The sequence below is a fragment of the Apis cerana genome, linkage group LG6, assembly GCF_029169275.1.
Source record: "Apis cerana isolate GH-2021 linkage group LG6, AcerK_1.0, whole genome shotgun sequence".
In the NCBI taxonomy this organism is placed as follows: Eukaryota; Metazoa; Arthropoda; class Insecta; order Hymenoptera; family Apidae; genus Apis; species Apis cerana.
In genome coordinates this window covers 14,144,635-14,165,889 of record NC_083857.1, presented here as the reverse complement: position 1 = coordinate 14,165,889, position 21,255 = coordinate 14,144,635, and the positions used below count along the sequence as shown (strand labels likewise).

General features: G+C 27.6%; 3 protein-coding genes across 20 annotated transcripts in view; 1 reads left to right on the top strand and 2 right to left on the bottom strand.

Moving 5' to 3' along the window:
* Positions 1–927: 927 nt before the first annotated feature.
* LOC108003240 (uncharacterized) lies at positions 928–4,594 on the top strand. Its single transcript, XM_017065382.3, has one exon. It carries the CDS (start codon positions 1,103–1,105, stop codon positions 2,618–2,620), a length of 1,518 nt encoding a protein of 505 aa, XP_016920871.2. The 5' UTR covers positions 928–1,102; the 3' UTR covers positions 2,621–4,594.
* LOC108003256 (dihydrolipoyllysine-residue acetyltransferase component of pyruvate dehydrogenase complex, mitochondrial) lies at positions 4,564–9,025 on the bottom strand. Its single transcript, XM_017065406.3, has 11 exons — positions 8,608–9,025; positions 8,048–8,229; positions 7,692–7,948; positions 7,395–7,569; positions 7,110–7,315; positions 6,864–7,015; positions 6,615–6,751; positions 6,350–6,526; positions 6,092–6,276; positions 5,899–5,999; positions 4,564–5,815 (listed from the first exon to the last, which is right to left on the bottom strand). The coding sequence occupies exons 1-11, from the start codon at positions 8,732–8,734 to the stop codon at positions 5,646–5,648; spliced, it is 1,869 nt and encodes a 622-aa protein (XP_016920895.2). The 5' UTR covers positions 8,735–9,025; the 3' UTR covers positions 4,564–5,645.
* Positions 9,026–9,418: 393 nt separating this feature from the next.
* The window catches only part of LOC108000905 (uncharacterized), a 212,793-nt gene continuing 200,956 nt past the window's right edge, over positions 9,419–21,255 (bottom strand). For 14 of the 18 annotated variants that reach the window (XM_062076564.1, XM_062076558.1, XM_062076551.1 and 11 more), the window contains one exon: positions 16,942–20,605. In XM_062076564.1, coding sequence (XP_061932548.1) covers positions 20,493–20,605 — 113 coding nt within the window. In that variant the 3' untranslated portion in view covers positions 16,942–20,492. Of the gene's footprint in view, positions 9,680–9,778; positions 10,001–10,136; positions 10,349–10,405; positions 10,488–10,640; positions 10,839–10,941; positions 11,066–11,164; positions 11,388–11,517; positions 11,860–11,959; positions 12,029–16,941; positions 20,606–20,897; positions 20,974–21,255 lie in introns of those variants that run through there. The other 4 variants (XR_009830277.1, XR_009830276.1, XM_062076565.1 and 1 more) reach the window with 3 other exon arrangements.

Sequence of the window (21,255 nt, the reverse complement as noted above, 5' to 3'; positions counted from 1 at the left end):
GATCGAGTTGTTACTAAAATTATAATTTGTATTATGAGTTTTATATTTTATACCACAAATGATTGATAAAAATTTATTATATTATAATATAAATGCTTCTATTCTTTTATTGTTAATAATATAATGAATTTTATCAAAATTTTGTATTTTTTACTGATAATAAATACTGATAATAATAAATTTTCACATATAAAGATAATGAAAAAGCAAATAATCAACAAAAATTGTACTATAATTGGTTCAATTAGTAAAATTACAATAGCGAAAATTAAAAACCTTTTACATATATTATATTTAAAATATTATCCATTACATTCAATACAAGTATTTACATACCTAATTAATTAAATGATATATATTCAAATGTTATTTGAATTATAGCATTATATGCTTTAACAATAGTGTCTTCTTCAAGTTGCTTGTAATATTCATGAAATATATAAATATTTCATCTTGTCTTAACCATTACATTATTTTTCTGAACGTTTGATTACCAACTTACTAGCATTACAGTACATATTTTATTTTCAAAGTTTATATATTATTATTTTAATAATAAGGATATTTAAATTTTTCATATATTTCAATTATAATTATGTATATTATAATTATAATATATAATTATATATTCCTTCATCTGATTTAAATTTTTTTCTATTATTTAATTAAAAATATTGTCTAGTATTTCTATATTCATAGATATATGAGGTTAGGATATATTCAAAAGAGAATAATTCATTTACTTTAATTTATATAAATATATATTAATTTGTATATCAAAATATATGTTAAATTTCTTATAAATTTTATATTCAATAATTTTACTTAACTATATTAAAATAGAATCTTTAATTATATATTATTTTTATTTAAATTATTTCTATTTTGAATTATCCCGCCACTGAACTGAATGATGTACGTCATACTAACACGCCTTTCATCGCACTTGATGTCTTGTCGGTAGTAATAGACAGTAGAGTCATGTTATGATGAGAATCACGATTTAAAAGTGGCCGTTTGTTCTTCTAATTTTATCTTCTTTGAAAAAATCGCAATACGTCGTAAAAGAGAACGCGGTAAAAGCGCGAAATTCCGCGCTAAAATGAGTCTTAATATATCGAAGTTATTTTCAAGAAAGAAAACCGGCACAATTGATACAGTCGCTGAGATTGGTCGCCCTACCAATGTTTCTCATAAATTTCATGTGAGTAAAAATGCCGAAACAGGACAATTGGAAGGTCTTCCTGAATCTTGGATTCGTCTGCTTAATACACAAATATCAAAATCAGAGCAAGATGAACATCCTGCTGCAGCTTTGCAAGCAATCAAATTTTACAATTATTCGATAAAACGGAAACCAGAAGAAAAAGTATTCAAGCCTTTTGTTACAGAAGATTTGATTGAAGAAGAATCGCAGGAAATTGATAAAATTTTATCAAAAAAATGTCAATCTGAAGATTCAGATGAATCGAGCACTGCAAGTTCAATAGATAGTCAGGTACAGGAGTTACCAGAACTTCCACCAAAAGTTAACAAAATTCCAAAACCTACACCACGAACGTGCCCTGAAAGAGTTGAAAAAACTATTACTGAAATTCTTGAAGATTTAAGTGCATATCAAATTGAAGATGATCATCCACTTGAAATTGAAAATGAACAAAATAAGAGAGATACAGAAGAAAGTCCTATTTTACGAAAGAAAATAGAATGTTCTACAATAAAACTTAATGATGAAGAAATTTTTGAAGAACTTCGAGCTATTTGTCATAATGGAGATCCAAATCTTCGTTTTGAAAAAACTAAAGAGGTTGGGGCTGGTGCTTCAGGTACTGTATTTATAGCTACTGATATACAGACTAATGAAAAAGTTGCTATAAAAGACATAGATTTATCAAAACAACCAAAGAAAGAATTAATATTGACTGAAATCAAAGTTCTTAAGGAATTTCAACATCCAAATTTAGTGAATTTTTTGGATGCATATCTTTTAAATGAACATCTTTGGGTTGTTATGGAATTATTAGAAGGAGGACCTCTTACAGATGTTGTTACTGAAACTGTAATGAAAGAAGTACAAATTGCAGCAGTTTGTAGAGAAGTTTTAAAAGCAATTAGTTTTTTACATACAAGAGGAATTATTCATAGAGATATCAAATCAGATAATGTACTTCTTGGAATGAATGGTGCTGTGAAAGTTACAGATTTTGGTTTTTGTGCTAATATTGATGGTGATGAAAAACGTCAAACTATGGTTGGTACTCCATATTGGATGGCACCAGAAGTAGTGACGAGAAAACAATATGGTAAAAAAGTAGATATATGGTCTTTAGGTATTATGGCCATTGAAATGATAGAAGGTGAACCACCTTATATGAAAGAAACACCTTTAAGAGCTTTATATTTAATTGCTGCTATTGGTAAGCCTTCTATACCCAGATGGGACACATTAAGTCCAACATTTCAAAATTTCTTAGAAAAATGTTTGGCAGTTGAAGTTGATGACAGGGCAACTGCAGATGAGTTACTATCCCATCCATTTTTAGAAAATTGTGCAGAATTAACAAGTCTGATACCATTAATAAGAACTGCACAAAGAATTCTTCATAAAGTGTTCCATTAGATAATTTTTTTAAATAGAACTCAAAACCTATTTTTATATGAGTATAATATTGCATTGATTACGTATACAATGCAATAAATATTCTACACATTGCACATAATTTAAATATATATAATATAGCAATTAATCTATTTTATACGTGACTATCTATTATATTTATAACAATGTTATTAAATTTTTAATAGAAATCATGATGTAGTAATAAAAAAATTACTAAATAATTTTTAAAAAATTATTCATTTATATAATAATTTTGTAATACAATATAAACAATAGATTAATTTCTATTGCTTTGACTTATTAGAAAAATTAATATCATTAATAATGTGCATTATTCATTTTTTATGTGCAATATTCATCTTTTTTCATATGTTTATTTCTATAAAAAAAATATAAAATTCTATCAATCTTTAGAATAAAATAAATGTAGAGAAAATACAAGTCAGAATCATTGTGTTAAAAATATATGTTTAGTATTTTTAGTTATATTAGATTATGACTTTACTTTAAAATTATTTGCATTTATTAAATAATAAGTTACTATATAATAAGTACTATATAATAAGTATAATTTGTTCATTTATTTTAAAGTTCATTTTTACCAAAATAATGTACTTAGTTTGTTTAAGAACTGAAAGTGCTACAAGTATGCTATAAAGTATGTGCACATAATATTTATCAGGGGTATAACTGCAACTTATTTTGTATTATCAAAACACTTTTTAAAATAATGATTTCAATTTAATAATAGTACAAATTAAATTTATAATTTTAATTTAACAATTTTGCTAATTGATGTTGTAAGTGTACATCACATTTTATTATATTTTTTGAATTCCATATTTTTTTCTATTCAAAATTATAATTTAGAAAAGTAAGTTATGCCATACATTTTTAAATCAAATAATTTATATTTAAATTAAGTATTGTAATTAAATTATTTAATAATTAATTCTGTTCAATCGTAATTAATTGCATAAGAAAGGCCACTTTTTTATAAAAAATTTTATATTCCTTATTTTGGAGGAACATTTTGTTATTAATAGTGAGAAGTTGTACCTTATGATCCAATGTTATAAGCACATGTATTAATAACTAAGTATTATAAATGATGTGATATATCACACATTATAAAATGCATTTTTTAAAAGCATTACCAATCTTAGTTAGTTGTAAGACTTTACCAAATTTTATAATATGCAATTTTTTAAGAAATTTTTTGTATTTTAAAATCTAATGCTATTCATATGCCAAATTTTAACAAATATTATTCTTTTAAATAAGTACTATGAATTATGTATATAATATTGTATTTATATCTTTTATAAAAAATATTTGAATTTGTATTACAATTAATATTGTCCATAATTAACTTAGTTTAAGATCTGAGCAATCACGATCACATAATATCACGACTGTGATAATGAAAACTGAATGCTGTTTTATTGTATTTCTATATTAAATATCTATATTAAATATTAAATATCATCATATTATTTTTATTTTTGTTTAACTAAATTACTTATACAATTTATATGAATAATATTGAATTTAATTTCAAATTAAAATAATGAATGTTCACATAAAATTATAATATAATACAATGTATAAAATTGATTATTTAGTTATTTAATCATTTAATTAAATGTAAAATATATTTGATTTTGACTATTACATTTATATCTATATATTAAGAACAATTTGTTAAAGAATTCTGCAGCTGTAACATTTGTGCCTTATCAAATCAATACATATGGTTCTCTACCAATTAATACCTTATAATCTCTACCTTATAAATACGTTTATCAGTGATAATAGAATATAAAAAAAAGTTAAATGTAATAATAATCTATTGATAAGAACAGTTGCACAAAAAATACTAAATTTTGTATATTAAATATGTGCGTATTATTTTTAAATGTATATGAAAAAAACACATATGGTTTTAACAATAAATACTTTATTTACAAGATATAGCAATGACTTTGTACATTTTACTAAAATCCCCAAAATTCTTAAATCACACTGAAGTTTTCAATCATACAAGTCTCTAATACTTGAATATTATCTTATTTAATTTTGAATATTTATTTATATGTATTTACATTATTTTATACAAAATTTTATAATATATATAAGATAATACGGTTTACACGAAAGAAGTTACATCAGTGTGATTATTTTATTAAATTATGTATATAAATAGTAAATCAGATATAAGTTATCCATTTATATATAAGGAAATAAATTATATATATAAGATATATTATATTTAAAATTAATTGAAATAAATTCATATAAATTTATATTATTTATTAATTTTGACATAGAAAGATCAACTTATACCTTATTAAATATTAAATTTTTTATCATTTTATATATTAATTTATTATATATATTAATTTATTATTTTTTGTATACTTTATAGATATGCTGTTCAAAAGTTTTTAGTATGTATACACATATATATATATATATATATATATACACATATATATATTTAAAAATTTTTATCAAATAAAAAATTTGATGGAAGCGTAAAATACATTAAGTAAAAAAACAAATTTATATAATTATTTATATTTAATGTGTGTAATTGTTTGTAAAAATAATTTTATTAATAATATAATAAAATTGATAAAATTAATTTATTACTTTAATCTTAATGTTTTTCACATTTCCACTAAAATATTTTTAATTATTAATCTAAAACTTGGCAGTAGTATCTAGGCAGATAAATAAAATTTTTTTTTTGGTTACAATTTGAAACTTTAAAATATTTAAAATTATTTTTTAAATAATTTCTTACATCAAATTTTATATATATAACTTTTAAAGCATAATAAAAGCTATAAATTTATAAATGGTTTAAAATTTAATCTTATTACTTATAATTTATTTTTAAACGAAATTATGAATTCTTCAGATATATTTTTAGAAAATTAATGTAACAAAGAAAACTATAATTTAAATCGAAACCTAAATTATGTCAGTAAGTTTCTCAGAATTAATGTTTAATTAGAGGTCAGTCCTGTGCGTACCTTAGTGCTCGTAATCTTCCTGCAATAAGAAAAGATGGGTCTTCCAACATAGCTTTTAAAACAGCCAAAAAGTCGGCTGCTTGATCTTCATCAATTGCTCGTCTATCGTACGATAAAGATGTTGACATATTTGTTACTTTTTGTAATGTAGCATCTACAAAATTATGTACACAATACATTAATATTTTATAATATTATAATTTTATCTTTATAATATTCTTTTTAAATGCTTTTTACTTAATTCTTCTCGACCACTTCCAACTGCTAATATTGCTGTTTGAGGAAGATTTATAATGGCCCTGAATTGCTTAATACCAAACATTCCCAAATTGGAAATTCTAAAAAAAAATTGGACATATAAAAAAAATATTAGAAACATATAAAATATAATTTATATCTTTATGTTTTGTTCATAAATTCATTTATTTACGAGAATGTTCCTCCTTGGAATTCTTCTGGTTTTAATCGACCAGTTTTAGCTTTTTCAGCTAATTCTTTTATATTTTTCGAAATATCCAATATACTTTTAGCTGTAGCATCAAAAACAATTGGCGTAATAAGTCCTGATTCAATAGCAACTGCGATAGAAATATCAACTTTTGGCATTTGAATTATCTATTAAAAACATAATATTTATGAAATTTATTACATTTAAATTTCAATAATTATATCAAAATAATATACTAACTTGATCATTTTTATATAATGTATTTATAAATGGACATTCAACTAGTGCATGTGCAGTTGCTTTTGTAATGAAATCGTTTATCGAAATGTTAATACCATCAGCCTTGAGTTCCTTACGAATTTCATTTATTTTATCAATTTTAATATCGATAGTCGCATAAGAATGAGGTATAGTTCTCTAAAAATTTATTAAAAGTTTATCTTCTATTATATAGAAAAAGTAATATTATTGCATATATTAATACATAAAAATAGTTTATAATTACTTTTGATTCTCCAAGTCTTTTAGCAATGATACTGCGTATATTAGAAACTGGAATATCTTGATAAGTGGAGGGAACACCACTGGGTACATGTTTCTTTAAAGGAATATCAGGTTTCTTTTGATCTTTAGGCGGAGGTGCTATTTAAATAGAAATATAAATTTCAATTAATATATAATATTAATATATAATATGTATATATATATATATATATATATTATTTTCATATTTTTATTATTTGTTTTTATATACCTGTTTTTGGTGCAATTTTTTTTATATTCTTTGTTTGAATATAACTTAAAACGTCACTTTTTAGTAATCGATTAGGGCGACCAGTACCTTTAATTTCTTCTGATTTCAATCCATATTCTTCCAATAATCGTCTTACTGCAAGACCATATACTCTGAAGAAAAAAAGAGAAAGAAAAAATTATACATAATAATAGAAAACATATTTGTATCACAATTCAAAGTTAATAAGAATATTTTTATGCATACTGTCCAGGTATACTTGGTGCAGATGGAGTAGCAACAGAAGGAGCTGGAACACCTACAGGAGGAGCAGTTGGAACACCTACAGGAGCAACTTCAGGAGTAGCAGTAGGTTTTGTTATTGTTGGAACTACAACATTTTTCCAATCCATTTCCTTTTCTACTGTAATGGCAATTAATTCTCCTACTTCTGCTTGACTTCCTTCAGGAACCTGTTTCATAATAAATTTTTAATATAAATAGATATTACAATTTTCTAACAGAATTTAATATTTAATAACAATTATATACAAGTATTTTTGCAAATATGCCTTCATCCTCGATTTCAAAAGTCATGACAGCTTTGTCTGTTTGAATTTCAGCCACTGCATCGCCAGGTTCTATTTTTTCTCCTTCTTTTTTAAGCCATTTTACTATCGTACCTGAAGTCATTGTTGGTGAAAGCGCTGGCATACCAATATTTGTTCTGAAAATAACAGAATATATTATTATATATTAATATAATTTGTATTTGTTTGAATTTTTAATAGTTTACTTTATGAATGAAAGAATAAAAATAATATATTTATTACTTTAATAAATACATACTGTCCAGGAGGTCCTTGAGCTGGCATACTTGGAGGAGATGGTGGTGATGATGAAGAAGATGCTGGTGATGAAGGAGGAGATGTTGGTGATGATGGAGGAGATGTTGATGATGATGGAGGACTAGTAATTGAAGATGCAGTTACAGGTGGTGTAACTGAAACATTATCTGGCATTTCTACAGATTTCCAATCTTCATCTACATCAACCGTAAGTGCTATTAATGATCCTACTTTGATATCTTGAATTCCTTCTCCTACCTAAAAAGTATTATATTAAATTTATTTTTGAAAATAATTGTTAAACATAATATCTCTCATAAAAGTAATCTCTCAAGAAGTTTTACTTTAAAATCTTACAATGATTTTTGCAAGAATACTCTCATCTTCTAATTCCAAAGTAACAACTGCTTTGTCAGTTTGAATATCAGCAACTGCATCTCCTGCTTCGATCTTATCACCTTCCTTTTTGAACCATTTCACAATAGTACCCTTTTCCATAGTAGGTGACAAGGAAGGCATTAAGATACTCTTTCCTTGGACTAAAAATAAATGAAAAATTATGAGATTGTACTATTGCAAGATTATATACTAAGTAAAAATTATGATTTTAATATTATTATATATTATATATAATATTATTATATATTATATATAAGTTTCATATAATTTTAATATTAGTATGAAACTTGATTGCATAATCAATTTAAATAATACTGCATATACATTATAACAAACAATTACAAGTTATAATGAATGAAAAATAATAAAAATATTTTTTTTCAGTATCTTAGACGTTATAATTTATATATAAGTTAATTAATATTATTTCAAATAAATATTGTTTGAATATATAAATGTATGTTAACCTCAATCACGTATAATGGTATTATTAATATATTTCTGAATAAATTGCATACCATCGAAAACCCAACTTGTATGGAAACATAATCGTTGATATTTTAACGGCACGAAAATTCGAGGTACTACACGACTATTATTTTTAATGGATAAAAGCCCAATCCTAGGTATCATCATTTGCGCCATATTTGATATGAAGTAATTGAGTTTTCAGTATAGATTATGTATATATTAGATCACTTTCGACCTTCACAATGAGAATCTATTTGTCAGATAAATCCGTTATAGGGTAAAGTCTTCTACTCAATACATTTTTTAATGACATCGCATTAACTGTTACTAAGTAATTACTATATAATTATTTATTTAATTAGATTTATTATGATAAAATTTAATAATAATTTTACGTTTACATTTTTTCCATGTATTATATATAAAAATTAAAAATTTAAATTTTAAACCTATTGATATATTGCAAATAACAATATATTGCTACGTATATGTATATATAATCATCGTATAAGTACATACATTGATTATATAATTATAGCATATAATAAAATTATTATTATCAATATATATTAAATATTTGGCTATTTACTGAAATTTTTTAATAAACAATATGAAATTTACTTAAATTATAGTTTTAAAATTAAATAATATGGATTGATAACTCTTTTTTAAATAATTATTTTGACTTATAACTATTTATTATAAAAAATTTAACAAATCAACTTTATAATATTTTTTATTTTATGAGCATATTTTTAGATAAACAATTTCTATGAATAATGCGATGATTATTGAATTGTTAAAGTCTTATTTTTAATCTTTAGGTCTTAAAATATAAAATTATAGTAAATGAGTGAATAAGGTAACAATCACAGTTTATTATTCATTGATGGAATATCATAATGTAACGATCATTATCAAATAAATATATCGCAATGAAACTTTTCAATACTTTTTTGAAGGATTTTTATAATCTTAAAATAAAGATATATTTTATTGAGTTTTACATTCTTCTCGATCAGCATTTTGTGGCCAATCACATACATTATTCTTTGTGTTCCAAATCAATTTATTTGGACAAGTGAATTTTACTGCCCTTCCGTGAACGCATTCATAATACTGCAATAAAAATTATATTTATATATGTATATATACCATTTAAAATTTTTTTAACAAAGAAAATAAATTAATATGACAAAAATGTATAGAATTATTTACAGAGTTGCAATTTTTAGACGGAACGAATTTATCGTTATTTTCACAATCGATCTTATCTGTTTCTCCATTGTTTATCGATGGAGTAGATCTATCTGTTTCTTCTGTAGAAGAAGTTATTTCTGGTTTCTGAGTAGATAGCTCTGTAGGTTTGTAAGTAGATGGTCGAGTAGATTGAATAATTTGAACATTATCCGTTGTGCTTGGTGGTCTTGCCCATTCAGGCTAAGAAAATCAGACAAAAATAATATTTGATATAATATTTATCAAGAGTATTCATATATCGTTGATTATTTATCTAAATATATAATTTAATATAAGCTAAAATTTATTTTATTTTAATAAAAGCATAATTTTTTACCGTAGGGGTTGTATAAAAATCTTTTTCTGGCACGTTATATCCTTTTAATCCTTCATGAATGACATTCATTAAAGGATTGCGATCACCGCAAAGTCCTTGAAAATCATCCATATCAATGGCCCAAACCATGGCTCCCGCGTACCGAGATTCCTTGATAAAATCGATCTTATATTTCACACTTTCCACGTTTTCATAACCGACCCACTGCGTTCCTATAATTATAATTAATTTAAATATCCTCAAAATTATTTACTCGTGTATATTCATACCTTGATACATATATGGAACTTTCCCAATATCGTCGAATTTTTGAGTCCAGTTACTACCTGGTGCTTGCAATCTGGTACAGATCTAAAAATATCTCTTTATTATTTCTAGAGAAAAAAAGAGCAATAAAAAAATTTACATTATGAAACGACAAAAATATATTTTTTTGTTGAAATTGTTATCTTTTATAATTTTATTATCATAATACTGTCATAATATATGATTGATCCTAAATACTTCGTAATAAGCAAGAAATCCTTTAGCTTGAGTGTATTCTCCAGGCTCCCCACCACCAGCCTCTTTATTGATATAGGTACCAGGCTCGTAATTGTGGTTACTCTGACTTAGAGTAAACGTACGTCCATATAATGGGATTCCAACGACCAGTTTTTTAGCAGGACAACCTTTTTCTTCCCAAAGTAGAAGACCATCGTGCTGCGGGAAAATATGTTGAACGAAAAAAAAAAAAAAAAAATAAAGAATTTAAAGACAAATAGAATGGACATAATTCGAGGAGAAATTTATCACAAATTCGTACCACGTTCAATTTTTCATACGCCCATTGGTCATGCGGGCGGCGATAAAGTGGACTATGGACATCGGCGAATCCAGCCCAGTTACCTCGAAGATCGTAAGCCATTACATGCACGGCATCCATATTTCTGGGAAAGATATTTTTATCAAAATTTGCAGAAACGTTGATAAATTGAAATTAAAAATTCTCTTTGATTCTTCTTCGATAAAAATATTTTTTAATTCACCGGCATATTTCTGGCACGTGATATCCTTCATCCAATCGGAATTTCGCCATTGGTACTGCGATTGTCAGTTCCCATCCTTTCTTCTCCTTGTCGAAGGCACGTCTTATTTCTTCGACGAAGTAGAAGAAATTGTCCTTGTCGGAAAACCTGCCACCTCTGTCACTGGCTCCAGGATATTCCCAGTCGAGGTCGAAACCGTCGAAACCATATTTGTGCATAAATTCTGAAGAAAGGTAACAATAAACAATTAAGAGACGATAATTCAACAATGAACGTTCAGTCAATCATCCTTTCTTACTTCGAAGAACGATTTTACCCAACATCGAAATTACTCTTTTTTTAAATTTGCTCACCGACCACGCTCTTGATGAAGCTATCGCGTCTTGCTTTCACGCTGACCAGGGCACTGTACTTTTTGCCACCCTCTCCCCAACCGCCGACAGCCACAGACGTCTTCAAACGAGGATATTTAGTCCTAAGATCGTTGAAGGCCAAAAAATTGCCCTTGTCGACGTCCAAATCCGGATCCAAGACGAGCACCTCCCAAGTCACGTTGCTCACACCGATGAACGAGTAAATGACGTGGGTGCACAAGTCGCCGGGAACATCGGCCACCCCGTAACTGCCGACACCCTTTCGATAGATCGCCCAGTTGCTGAAGTAACACGTTATCCTGGCAGGCTGGTTTGCTGAAACTTTTCGATGAGTATCGTGGGTAATATCTCGTCTCACGTGGAAGTGGAACGAACGGAAGAAACGTGATTCCACGTGTTTTATTGATAAAAGAAAAATTACCTGCGTAAACGAGAACTACGAGTAACAGGAGAGGCGCCAGAACACATTTTCCCGATGTCATTTTGAAAGCTGTTACAAAAATTTAGTAATTTATTAGTGTCGTTTCGTCAGAATTTAATTTTTTTAAAAAAAAAATTTAATTGTTATATATTATTCAAGTTTCAAGGAAAGTTTTGTGAAAAACTTATAAGTGTCTCTTCAAATTAATAAAATAGTTATATTTTATAAATATTTTATAAATATAATTTGTTTAGCAACACGTCATCGAAAAAAGTTCGATTAGTTTTTAGTAAAGCCAATATTAAAATTCTCATCGAGAAGAATTTTAAGATCGACAATGATCTGATCGATGACTAGAGACGTATCGTCTGTTTCGATCGAGTCGCTTGAGAGAATATTTGAAAGAGGAATGATTTACCGATCGTGAGTAATGAACGGTGTCATCGAAATGTGTCGTTCCTGGAATAGAAGCTCGTTGTTAAGTAAAGCAAATATCGCGATATCTCCGTAAATTTTATCGTTCGAATAATCTCGTCTTTTCCGCACGAGCGCCACGAGTAAATAACCGTATCCAATTGATCAATCGTTTCCTCGATCTTGATCTTGGAATCGCCGCTCCACGAAGAGCGAGAAATCTCATTTGGAAATTGAAAAGTCACGTGTTCGTCAAATTCGATTTCATCCGCTCCGCTGGGTTATTGCTTTTCTATTACCTTTTTATCGGTTTTTTTTTACCGTCTGTACAAGAAAAATAGAAAACAGAATTTCAATAATATTTTCACGTTCACTTTGTTTTTTTCTTTTTCATCGTCTAATCTACGAATAATATTTTCTAATATCGAGAATAAAATATAAAAATATACAGATATTTGTGTGAAGATATTTATACTAAAATTTACGAAAAAAAATTATATTTATAATTTATATTTATGATACTTTAATTTTAAGCAAATAAAATATTCTTTTGAAATTTCTCGCAAATTTATTATCGTTATTTTATAATATCATATATATTACATTATCATTTCATATCTGTATCGAGTCGAACCGACATTTTGCTCGTCTCGAAACGAAAACGAGTTTGCGTCCAAAGAAGCGACATAGAATATTAAAAGTTCAAGCACCTTTGCAACGGGAGTTCTCGAACACACGAGAATTCTTGAATTCGATACACGCAACGCTCCAATAAAAGTTGTATATGTGTATATATATATATATATTTTTTACGTGTCCCAGCTCGATAAAAAATCGACGCGAAATCAAATTGCTCTCATAAAACGCTTTTGTTGGGGAGGCCAAATTGCAATATAAAAATTTCGATCGATTTGTATTCACTTTCCCGCAAAAATAAAACGCAAACATCTCTCATAACAGGATACGTTAATATCGAACTTGTATTTCCTTCTTAGAAGAAGGCAAAAGCATCTTTTTCTATTTTGTTTTTTTTTAATAATTATTTAACTGTACTGATGGAGAATTGATTTGATTTCTAACGCGAATATTTCACATAAAATATCTCGACCGTTATGCGAGTTGCAAACAACGCGAATATAACACGTGCAAAAAATATCGAAATAAAAAAGTTTTTCAAATAAAGAATATTTTCTTCTCAATTCGATTCTCTTCAAAATCGTATCTATTTCCGAAATACATTTAGCACATTTCGAGAGAGAAGAAAAAGATAAACGAGGAAAAGGAATCAAAAGGATAAAAGAAGAGATAATTTTCCCGACGGTAAAAATCCATTTTTCTCTCCGTTCATATCGACCGAAGATTAAGCAAATTGATTCCAGTTTATGGTCCCCGATAGAGGCGCCAGTTACGGAACAACAATCGATCCGAAATAACGTAGGAAGAGAATTACAGGATAAACAAGAAACAAAGGTTAAGGATCAAAGACCCGTCCTTGGGATTTGAGAAGTTTCGCGCGAAATAAAAGAGCTAGATAATGATTCAGGCTGCGAGAATAAAGGAAGATAGTGGGATTTTTTCGTTGCTGCGAATTAAAATGCCGGCTGCATCGGATCCCTCGACTACTATTGAGCTGCATTGAGAATACAAACGCCCTCTCAGGGACCCGTGAGATCTCTATTTCCAGCGTGATGATAACTTTAACTTAACCTTAAACGTTTCGTCGATCCTTTTAATCTTTTCCTTTTAAGATCGTCGTGTCCTGAATCGCGTTTATATTACGATAGTTTCTTGCAATAGTTTTGAAGAAGGAAAATTTTGAAAATTTTTTTTCTTTCGGCATTTTATGCAATTCCTAACGAATTTGATTTAAAATGATACAGATTGATTTTTAGATGTTGAAAGATATTATATATGTCTCTCTGATGACAGTTATAAGAAATTTAATAAAATTTAAAAAAACATTTGCAATGTTGCTTCTGGATATAATTTCTAATGTTGATTTTATGCATTGGTTTCGATTCATAGACACAATCTCGAATCAATATTCAAGAAATGAATCGAACAGTTCGCTTTCGATATTCTTCGTTAGTTCTACATACTTTCGAGGTTCTTCCTGCTCTATAAACAAACAGGGACTATCTATGTTAGATCCTCGACTTGATGCATGATGCAATTTGATATAATTCGATTAAGTTAAGACAGACAAAAAAATAAAATAAAAATAATAAAAATTCGATAACTGTTTTTTTGACTGATTTTCGATATCAATCGATATAAACTGCTTCTTTATCTAATATGTATGTTATCCAACTATTTAATTGCACTCTATATAAACATGTATCTACAATATCACTTAAAAACAATATTTTTTTATATAAAGTAAGAAAGAATAAATGAATTTTTTATAAGTAATTTTAAATGTAAGTATTTGTATATACAAATCAAAAATTTTAACTTATATTTCATTTAATATTTCGTTTTTGTTAACGATATAATTATTTTAATAAATAATAATTTAATTAATCTAATTTTATTATTCAGTAAACTTTTACTTACAACAAATAAATTTAGTACGTGACTTTTTCAATTTTTTAAGATCATAGTAGATTTCTAACTAATAAATCAATCGTCATTTTATGCGATGATAGAAGATAAATTAATTTTAGAGTCTTTAAAATCTTAATTCCTTAAATCTTTCGAATTCTATCTAGGAATTACTTTTAAATTGCAAGGCGATAAAAAAGACAAAGAAATGAAGAAATATCGATTGAAAAATGAAATATGATACGAACGAAATAAAATTTCATCGAACTACGTATAAATATCATTTTTATGATCTAAGATGGAAATTTTGCCAATTCTTCTCTATATTTTTCTATACAACTTTTGTAAATATTTGCTCTCGAAAAATAAATTCTTAGATATTTTCGTTATTTTCTCGAATCGCGATTTTCTAATGGAAAAACAGATCATTGTAAAACGTTTTCTTGCTAATTAATTTGCAGAATTTTTAGATTATGAGGAGATAAACATTTTTCATAAAAATTGTTTTCATTTTTCAACTTTTTATTCGTCGTGTTCTAACAATTCTAAAAATATCACGTTTGTCAATATTATTATAAAAATGTACAATAGTTATCGAAATAACAATTTTAACATCAATAATAATCTATAAAGCTTCAATATTTAGAACACGAATTATGAAATATCGAGATAAACTTTAAATAGAGTATCACGAGATAAAACGAAATCAATAGAAACAAACATTACTTAATCACACTTAAAACACTTAATATCTTTAATAATGAATTCAAAACATTTGACTGGAATTCGGAATTTTAAAATAAATTTTCATTAGAAGAAAGATAAGTCATTGAGGGAGCAAGTCATCAAAAAGACATTAAAACCAAAAAAAGGAACGAACAAATCGCATTATCAAGCAAGAAGAATTGAAAGATAATCAAAAAAGAGTTAATCCAGCTAAAACAAACACTATTCAACGATTAATAGAAATATCTAATAATCTTACTCTTAATAAATTCAAGACACTTACCTCGAAATCTTAAAATAAATTTTCAATAGAAGATACAAATCACTCAAGGAAGCAAGTCACCAAGAAAACACGAAAATTAAAAAGAAATGAAAATCACGATGCATTGTCAATAATCGTGGATGGAACGAGAAGAGTCGAGAAGACGATTCTAAAGAAGATGCAAAGAGGAACTGGTCAGAGGAACGACGTTGAGAGAAAAGCAAAGAGAGTAGAACTCACCTTCGCGAGTAACTCAGAAAAATCGTTGCCTCGACCGAGGTTAAGCTCTCATATATACCCAGGTGGACCTCATTAGAATTCAGGTGCAAGGGGCCTGACACGATTGGTTGGTTCGTCGACCCTCTGCCTCTCGTCAACAACGAGAGGGGCGATCATGATCACTGCTGATGTCTCGGATCTCTTCGTCGCTCCTTATCTTTTCTTTTTTCTTTTCTCCATTCATCACGGATCCTTTTGTTTCCACCTTTGTTCATCCTTTTTTGTTTCAATTTTATCAACTTCACCCAAGGTTATATTTTATTTAATTTGAATCAAGATTGAAAGGAATTGAAAAAAATAAAGATAGATAAAGATTATCAATCATTTGATAATAAAGGATAATAAAGGAAAATTATCATATGAATATCAATTATCAATAAAAAATCATTACCTTTGTTTTGAAATGTTACTTTGTGCAAGAAATCTTGTTTCTGTTTACTTTTAACAAAATTAAAAAAAAATTTCATTTTTTTCCTTCCTAGAGATAGTTGGTATTAAATCTTTAACTCTGAGAATTATTTTAACAAGGTTATTTCAAGTAAAGACTTTATCTGAGATTTATTAATAAAATCTGCATCTTGCAAAATGTTTCTGTAAAAAATTGTAGACATCTTTTTCATTATGGCCTATAAATCAAATGTGTATTAATTCCATAAAAAAATTACCATAAAGCAAAGAATGAAGAAATTGCTTGAAATAAAATTTAAAAAGCAATTTAGTCAAATAGTCAGGAACAAGACGAATGAACAATCCAAACTCATGTAATATGGATTTTATTTTATTCGTGTAACAATAACAGTTCCTGTTTCCACAGTAGTTTCCTTTTACAATAGTTATTTCGCTCAAACTACCCTAATGGCGCAGTGGCAACCGCAGAAAGCAATCCTACGCTGGTTTCTCAGGTACCATAGGGCCAATGGGGGTGTCGAGCGAACAGTTTTTCACGATGAACATACGCATCGTCGTTTCTTTTCTTTCTCTCGAACCCTCGATGTTTACTTTAATGACTCGCGATGGTAGTATGTCCATCAATAAGAGAAAATTCTTAAAAAGGGCACGATGGTAACGATTGCGCTAAACGGCCATTCCTCGCGAGTTTAAACTCTCTTCTTCTCGATCTCGAGAGGAGTGATCGTGATACGATCGCGTTTTTTCGATCGTTGGATTTCACCGTGCGTCATCCTACATCGTATACACGGATCATCGTATCGTAAAAAATTATTCCTAACATTGATGCCTGTGGACCATACAGAATTTCTCATATAATAGAAATTGCATCTCTTAATTAGCATGATTAACGAGATACCTTTTTCTCGGGGTTTGACAGTCGTCGAGGGAAGATCCTTACGTTTAACCTTACTTTTTTTTGTGCTGAGCGTTAGTCTTAGCTGGTTTCATCCTTCTGTTTTCTCTCTTTCTTTCTTTCTTTTAATTGACGAGCAGTCGCCGTGTTTCGCGATCGATCTGCTTTTGCGTAATTTGGCACTCTTCAATTTAACTCGAACGTTCTATTTTAACAGAACGATTTTTTTAACAGGCTACAACAGTGCAAGATAGCTTATAAACATTCGTCCACCTTTGCGACGCTTCGCGTCTAAATGCTGTATCTTAATTCTTTGAAGCGTCGTTATCTGGGTTATTTCTTTCTAATTTGTTTTATCGTGACATGGATAGAAATAAAAATTGATAAATTCAATTTGCAGGAAAAAATTTGAAGAATTTCGAACTGAGCGTTTAATCTTATGATAATAAAAAAAATAATAATTAATTCAATTATTGCTTCAAAGAATTAAGTTTCGATTATATCGAAGAACACGTCGACTATCGATTTCCATTAAATGGATTCGACATCGAACGATTGTTGCACGCATCTAAGTTCCTATACATAACTTATCTAGTCGCACTTTCAAAGCTTATTCTTTTCCCTTCGTTAAATAATACGAGAACCGACCTTAGAAAAACATAAATACACGCTACTTCGAAAAGTTGAAAGTAGCGAAAATCGACGTAGAACGCGCTGTTTATAGGACGTTTCTAAAGCGTACATATGTGTTACGTGTTTCTTAAATTACGAGTGATTCAACATCGAGTCAAATGCATTTATCTGTACGAGAAAGTTTGTAATAAAAGTGTCGAATAGAGTACTCGAATGATTCAAGTGAATCATATAAATTTCATATGCATTTGACCGTGTTGAAATTGGAGCAATTTATGGATGGAAACACCGATCAAACGTGTAGAATATATGGACAATACCACATTAAATTTTACGTTCGCTTTTTGTCAACGATATCATATGATGTATAATTATCCTTTATAGTAATAATAATTAACAGACTTTCAATGATAACACATATTTTTATCAATAAACATTTTATCGTTATTCTGTTGAATAAGAGATTTTATATAAAAAAAAGTTGAGTGAATACTCTAATCCTTTTAATATTAAGAAATATTTTGTATAATTGGTTTTTCACTTGTTAGATTATTCTTGATTGGAACAAGTGTTATTCGATTTATCCACAGCAATATAAATTCTTATATGATAAGATAGTTGACATGTAATTTTGAACATTTCATTGATGATTCAATCAATACACTTTATATATTGAAAACAAAGCACTGAGTATACACAGATGTTCGAAGAACTTATTTCCAAATTTCGTATACTCTCGATCGGTGTTTTATATCTAAAAATGACTCGTTTCAGTCAGTTCAATGATCGTTATTTAGAGGTTATGTTTATTCATTATTTGACTATGTTGCGTTGCTCATAGCACCTAGCGTAAACGCAACCTTATATTCTAACTTATTTCTAATATACATATTTATTCCTCTTACATAAACAATTTGAACCGATGATTCCCAAACTCGTTACAATATATACATATATATATATATATATACATACATACAATAAATTATTTGCTATTAACGTTAGTAAATATAAATGTAAATGTAAATTCAAAACTGAAAGACGAGTTTGCAAAGCATGGTTTCGTGTAATAAACAAAAATTGAATTCGGCTAATATGTAGTTTACAAACGAATCTTTTATTAATGAAAGAATTATAAAAAAGAATAAAGTTGATTAAATAGAAATTGAAATTATATAAGAATTAATGTTAGAATCTAAGTAATATTTTTTTGACAAATTATAGTAGCAAGAAATTGGAATAGCATTCAAATTATCTAATATTAGCCGAACTCGGTGATTAATCATGTTCCTGAATATTTATTTTATCATTATACTTGATTCCTTTCCTAAATAACAGCATTCATACGAGTTAGAGGAATTCGATTACAGTCATTTTTTCTAAATAAACCGCATTGTGCGATCGCTGTTTCTTAATTTATTATTAATATTATGATTATTATTGTTGTTATTATTATTGTTATTGTTGTTGTTATTATTATTATTATTATTATTATTATTATCATTATTGCTAGTAATAGAAACTTGTGGAAGCATTCTCTTCAAATAGAAGAGAAAACATCGAGGCAGTATGGCATCAAGCATAAATGGTCTCAGAATATCATATCGCTAGAATATTTTACGTTCGAGCAACATTTACATTATGAAATATAGGCCTCATAATAAGTCTTTAATTTTATCATGATGAAGTTTTATATGTGCTTATCGTTTAAAAACTGTATAAGACCGTACAAGAGTAGAATATTCATCGAAATTTCTTGTTAAAAGTGTTCTTAACATAGATTCAGTAATCCAATGAATGACACGATTAAAGTTTCATACGAGTCGAAACTTGAAACCATCCTGTCTCGACGTCACGATTAAATGATCATAACATTTCAGGTAGAAAATAGTAAATATAAGCTATTATTAGTCGATTGAACTATATATGTTACAAAAAGGGAATTGAATTTGATTAGGAAAGAGAACGCATAAAAAAAAAATTAAAACTTTCTTTATTTTTGAAATAATTTCATTTGGATATTTACTATTTTCTTCTGTAAATATCATTCATCTAATTTTGCTCAACATCCATTACATTACTAATTCTTATCGACAATCCAGAGGACAGCTATTTATTATCAGTTTATTAAATCGATGATTATGTACAATATCGATGCAAATAAAAAAAAACATCTTTTTTTTTCTTAAATCGTTAATATAATCATAATAGCAAGTGTCAATGGTAAACCACCTTTTTATGAAATTTCAAAAAATGTTTGAAGAAGAAAGATGTTTGTTTCTCTGTTGTTCCGGGCTGGCAGTAACGTTTTCACTTTGTGCTAAAAAGATTTGTCAGCTTTGCGAGAGATTTTGGCTTCTCTATCATTTTTCTTATGAGTAATAGTTCTCCCTCTGCTGATATAGTGGTAATGGTGTTACAGGCGAGAGATCCTCGTCTTCTAAGCTCGATTCGGTCTTCAAAGGAAGGGTAGCCAGTGCTTTCACTATCAAAATAAAAGAATTAATTTCGAATCGATATGAAACGTTCGTTGGAGAACTATTTGAGACAAAATCGTTTCACAGGAATACATTAATGGTAACATTTGAAAATATATCATTCGCAAATTATTCAAACAAATTTGTAAAATTTAATTTCTTATATTTCTCCAACGAGCGTGTAGTAAAAGAAAAAAAAAAGGATCACTACAAAAAATGAAAATTAATTGAAAAAAGGATATATGAAGGGAGATGTAAAAAAAAAAAAAAAAAAAAAAAAAAAGAAAAATATAAACAAACCTGAGAAACGATAATATGATGTGCGTGTCCTATATGGGAAGATGGAGAAAGCATGTCAGTCAGTGTGCCTGGTTACCTATACACAGTATAAACAATCCAAACAACACTCACTACATATGACACAACTATAATTTACATTAATAGGAATCTCGATAAAAAAAATTAATCGTATAAACGAAATTATAAAATATTTATGATGATGCATGCCAATGAAAAATTCTTTAAAACATCTTGTGATTTTTGGAACTAGAGAGAAAATGTTTCTTTTTAAAAAAAAAAAAAAAATATTCCAATTTCTAAATCATATTTCTAGCAATAAAACTTAAAATATAAATATATATAAAAGAAAAAGCCACAT

Bases quoted from the DNA above. Each gene is read 5' to 3' on its own strand.
- LOC108003240 (XM_017065382.3), top strand. From the start codon at position 1,103: ATGAGTCTTAATATATCGAAGTTATTTTCAAGAAAGAAAACCGGCACA.
- LOC108003256 (XM_017065406.3), bottom strand. From the start codon at position 8,734: ATGGCGCAAATGATGATACCTAGGATTGGGCTTTTATCCATTAAAAAT. The intron at 8,230-8,607 runs GTATGCAATTTA...ATTTATTTTTAG, and splicing joins TACAAGTTGGGTTTTCGATG to TCCAAGGAAAGAGTATCTTA. The intron at 6,752-6,863 runs GTATATAAAAAC...CTATTTAAATAG, and splicing joins AAAAATTGCACCAAAAACAG to CACCTCCGCCTAAAGATCAA.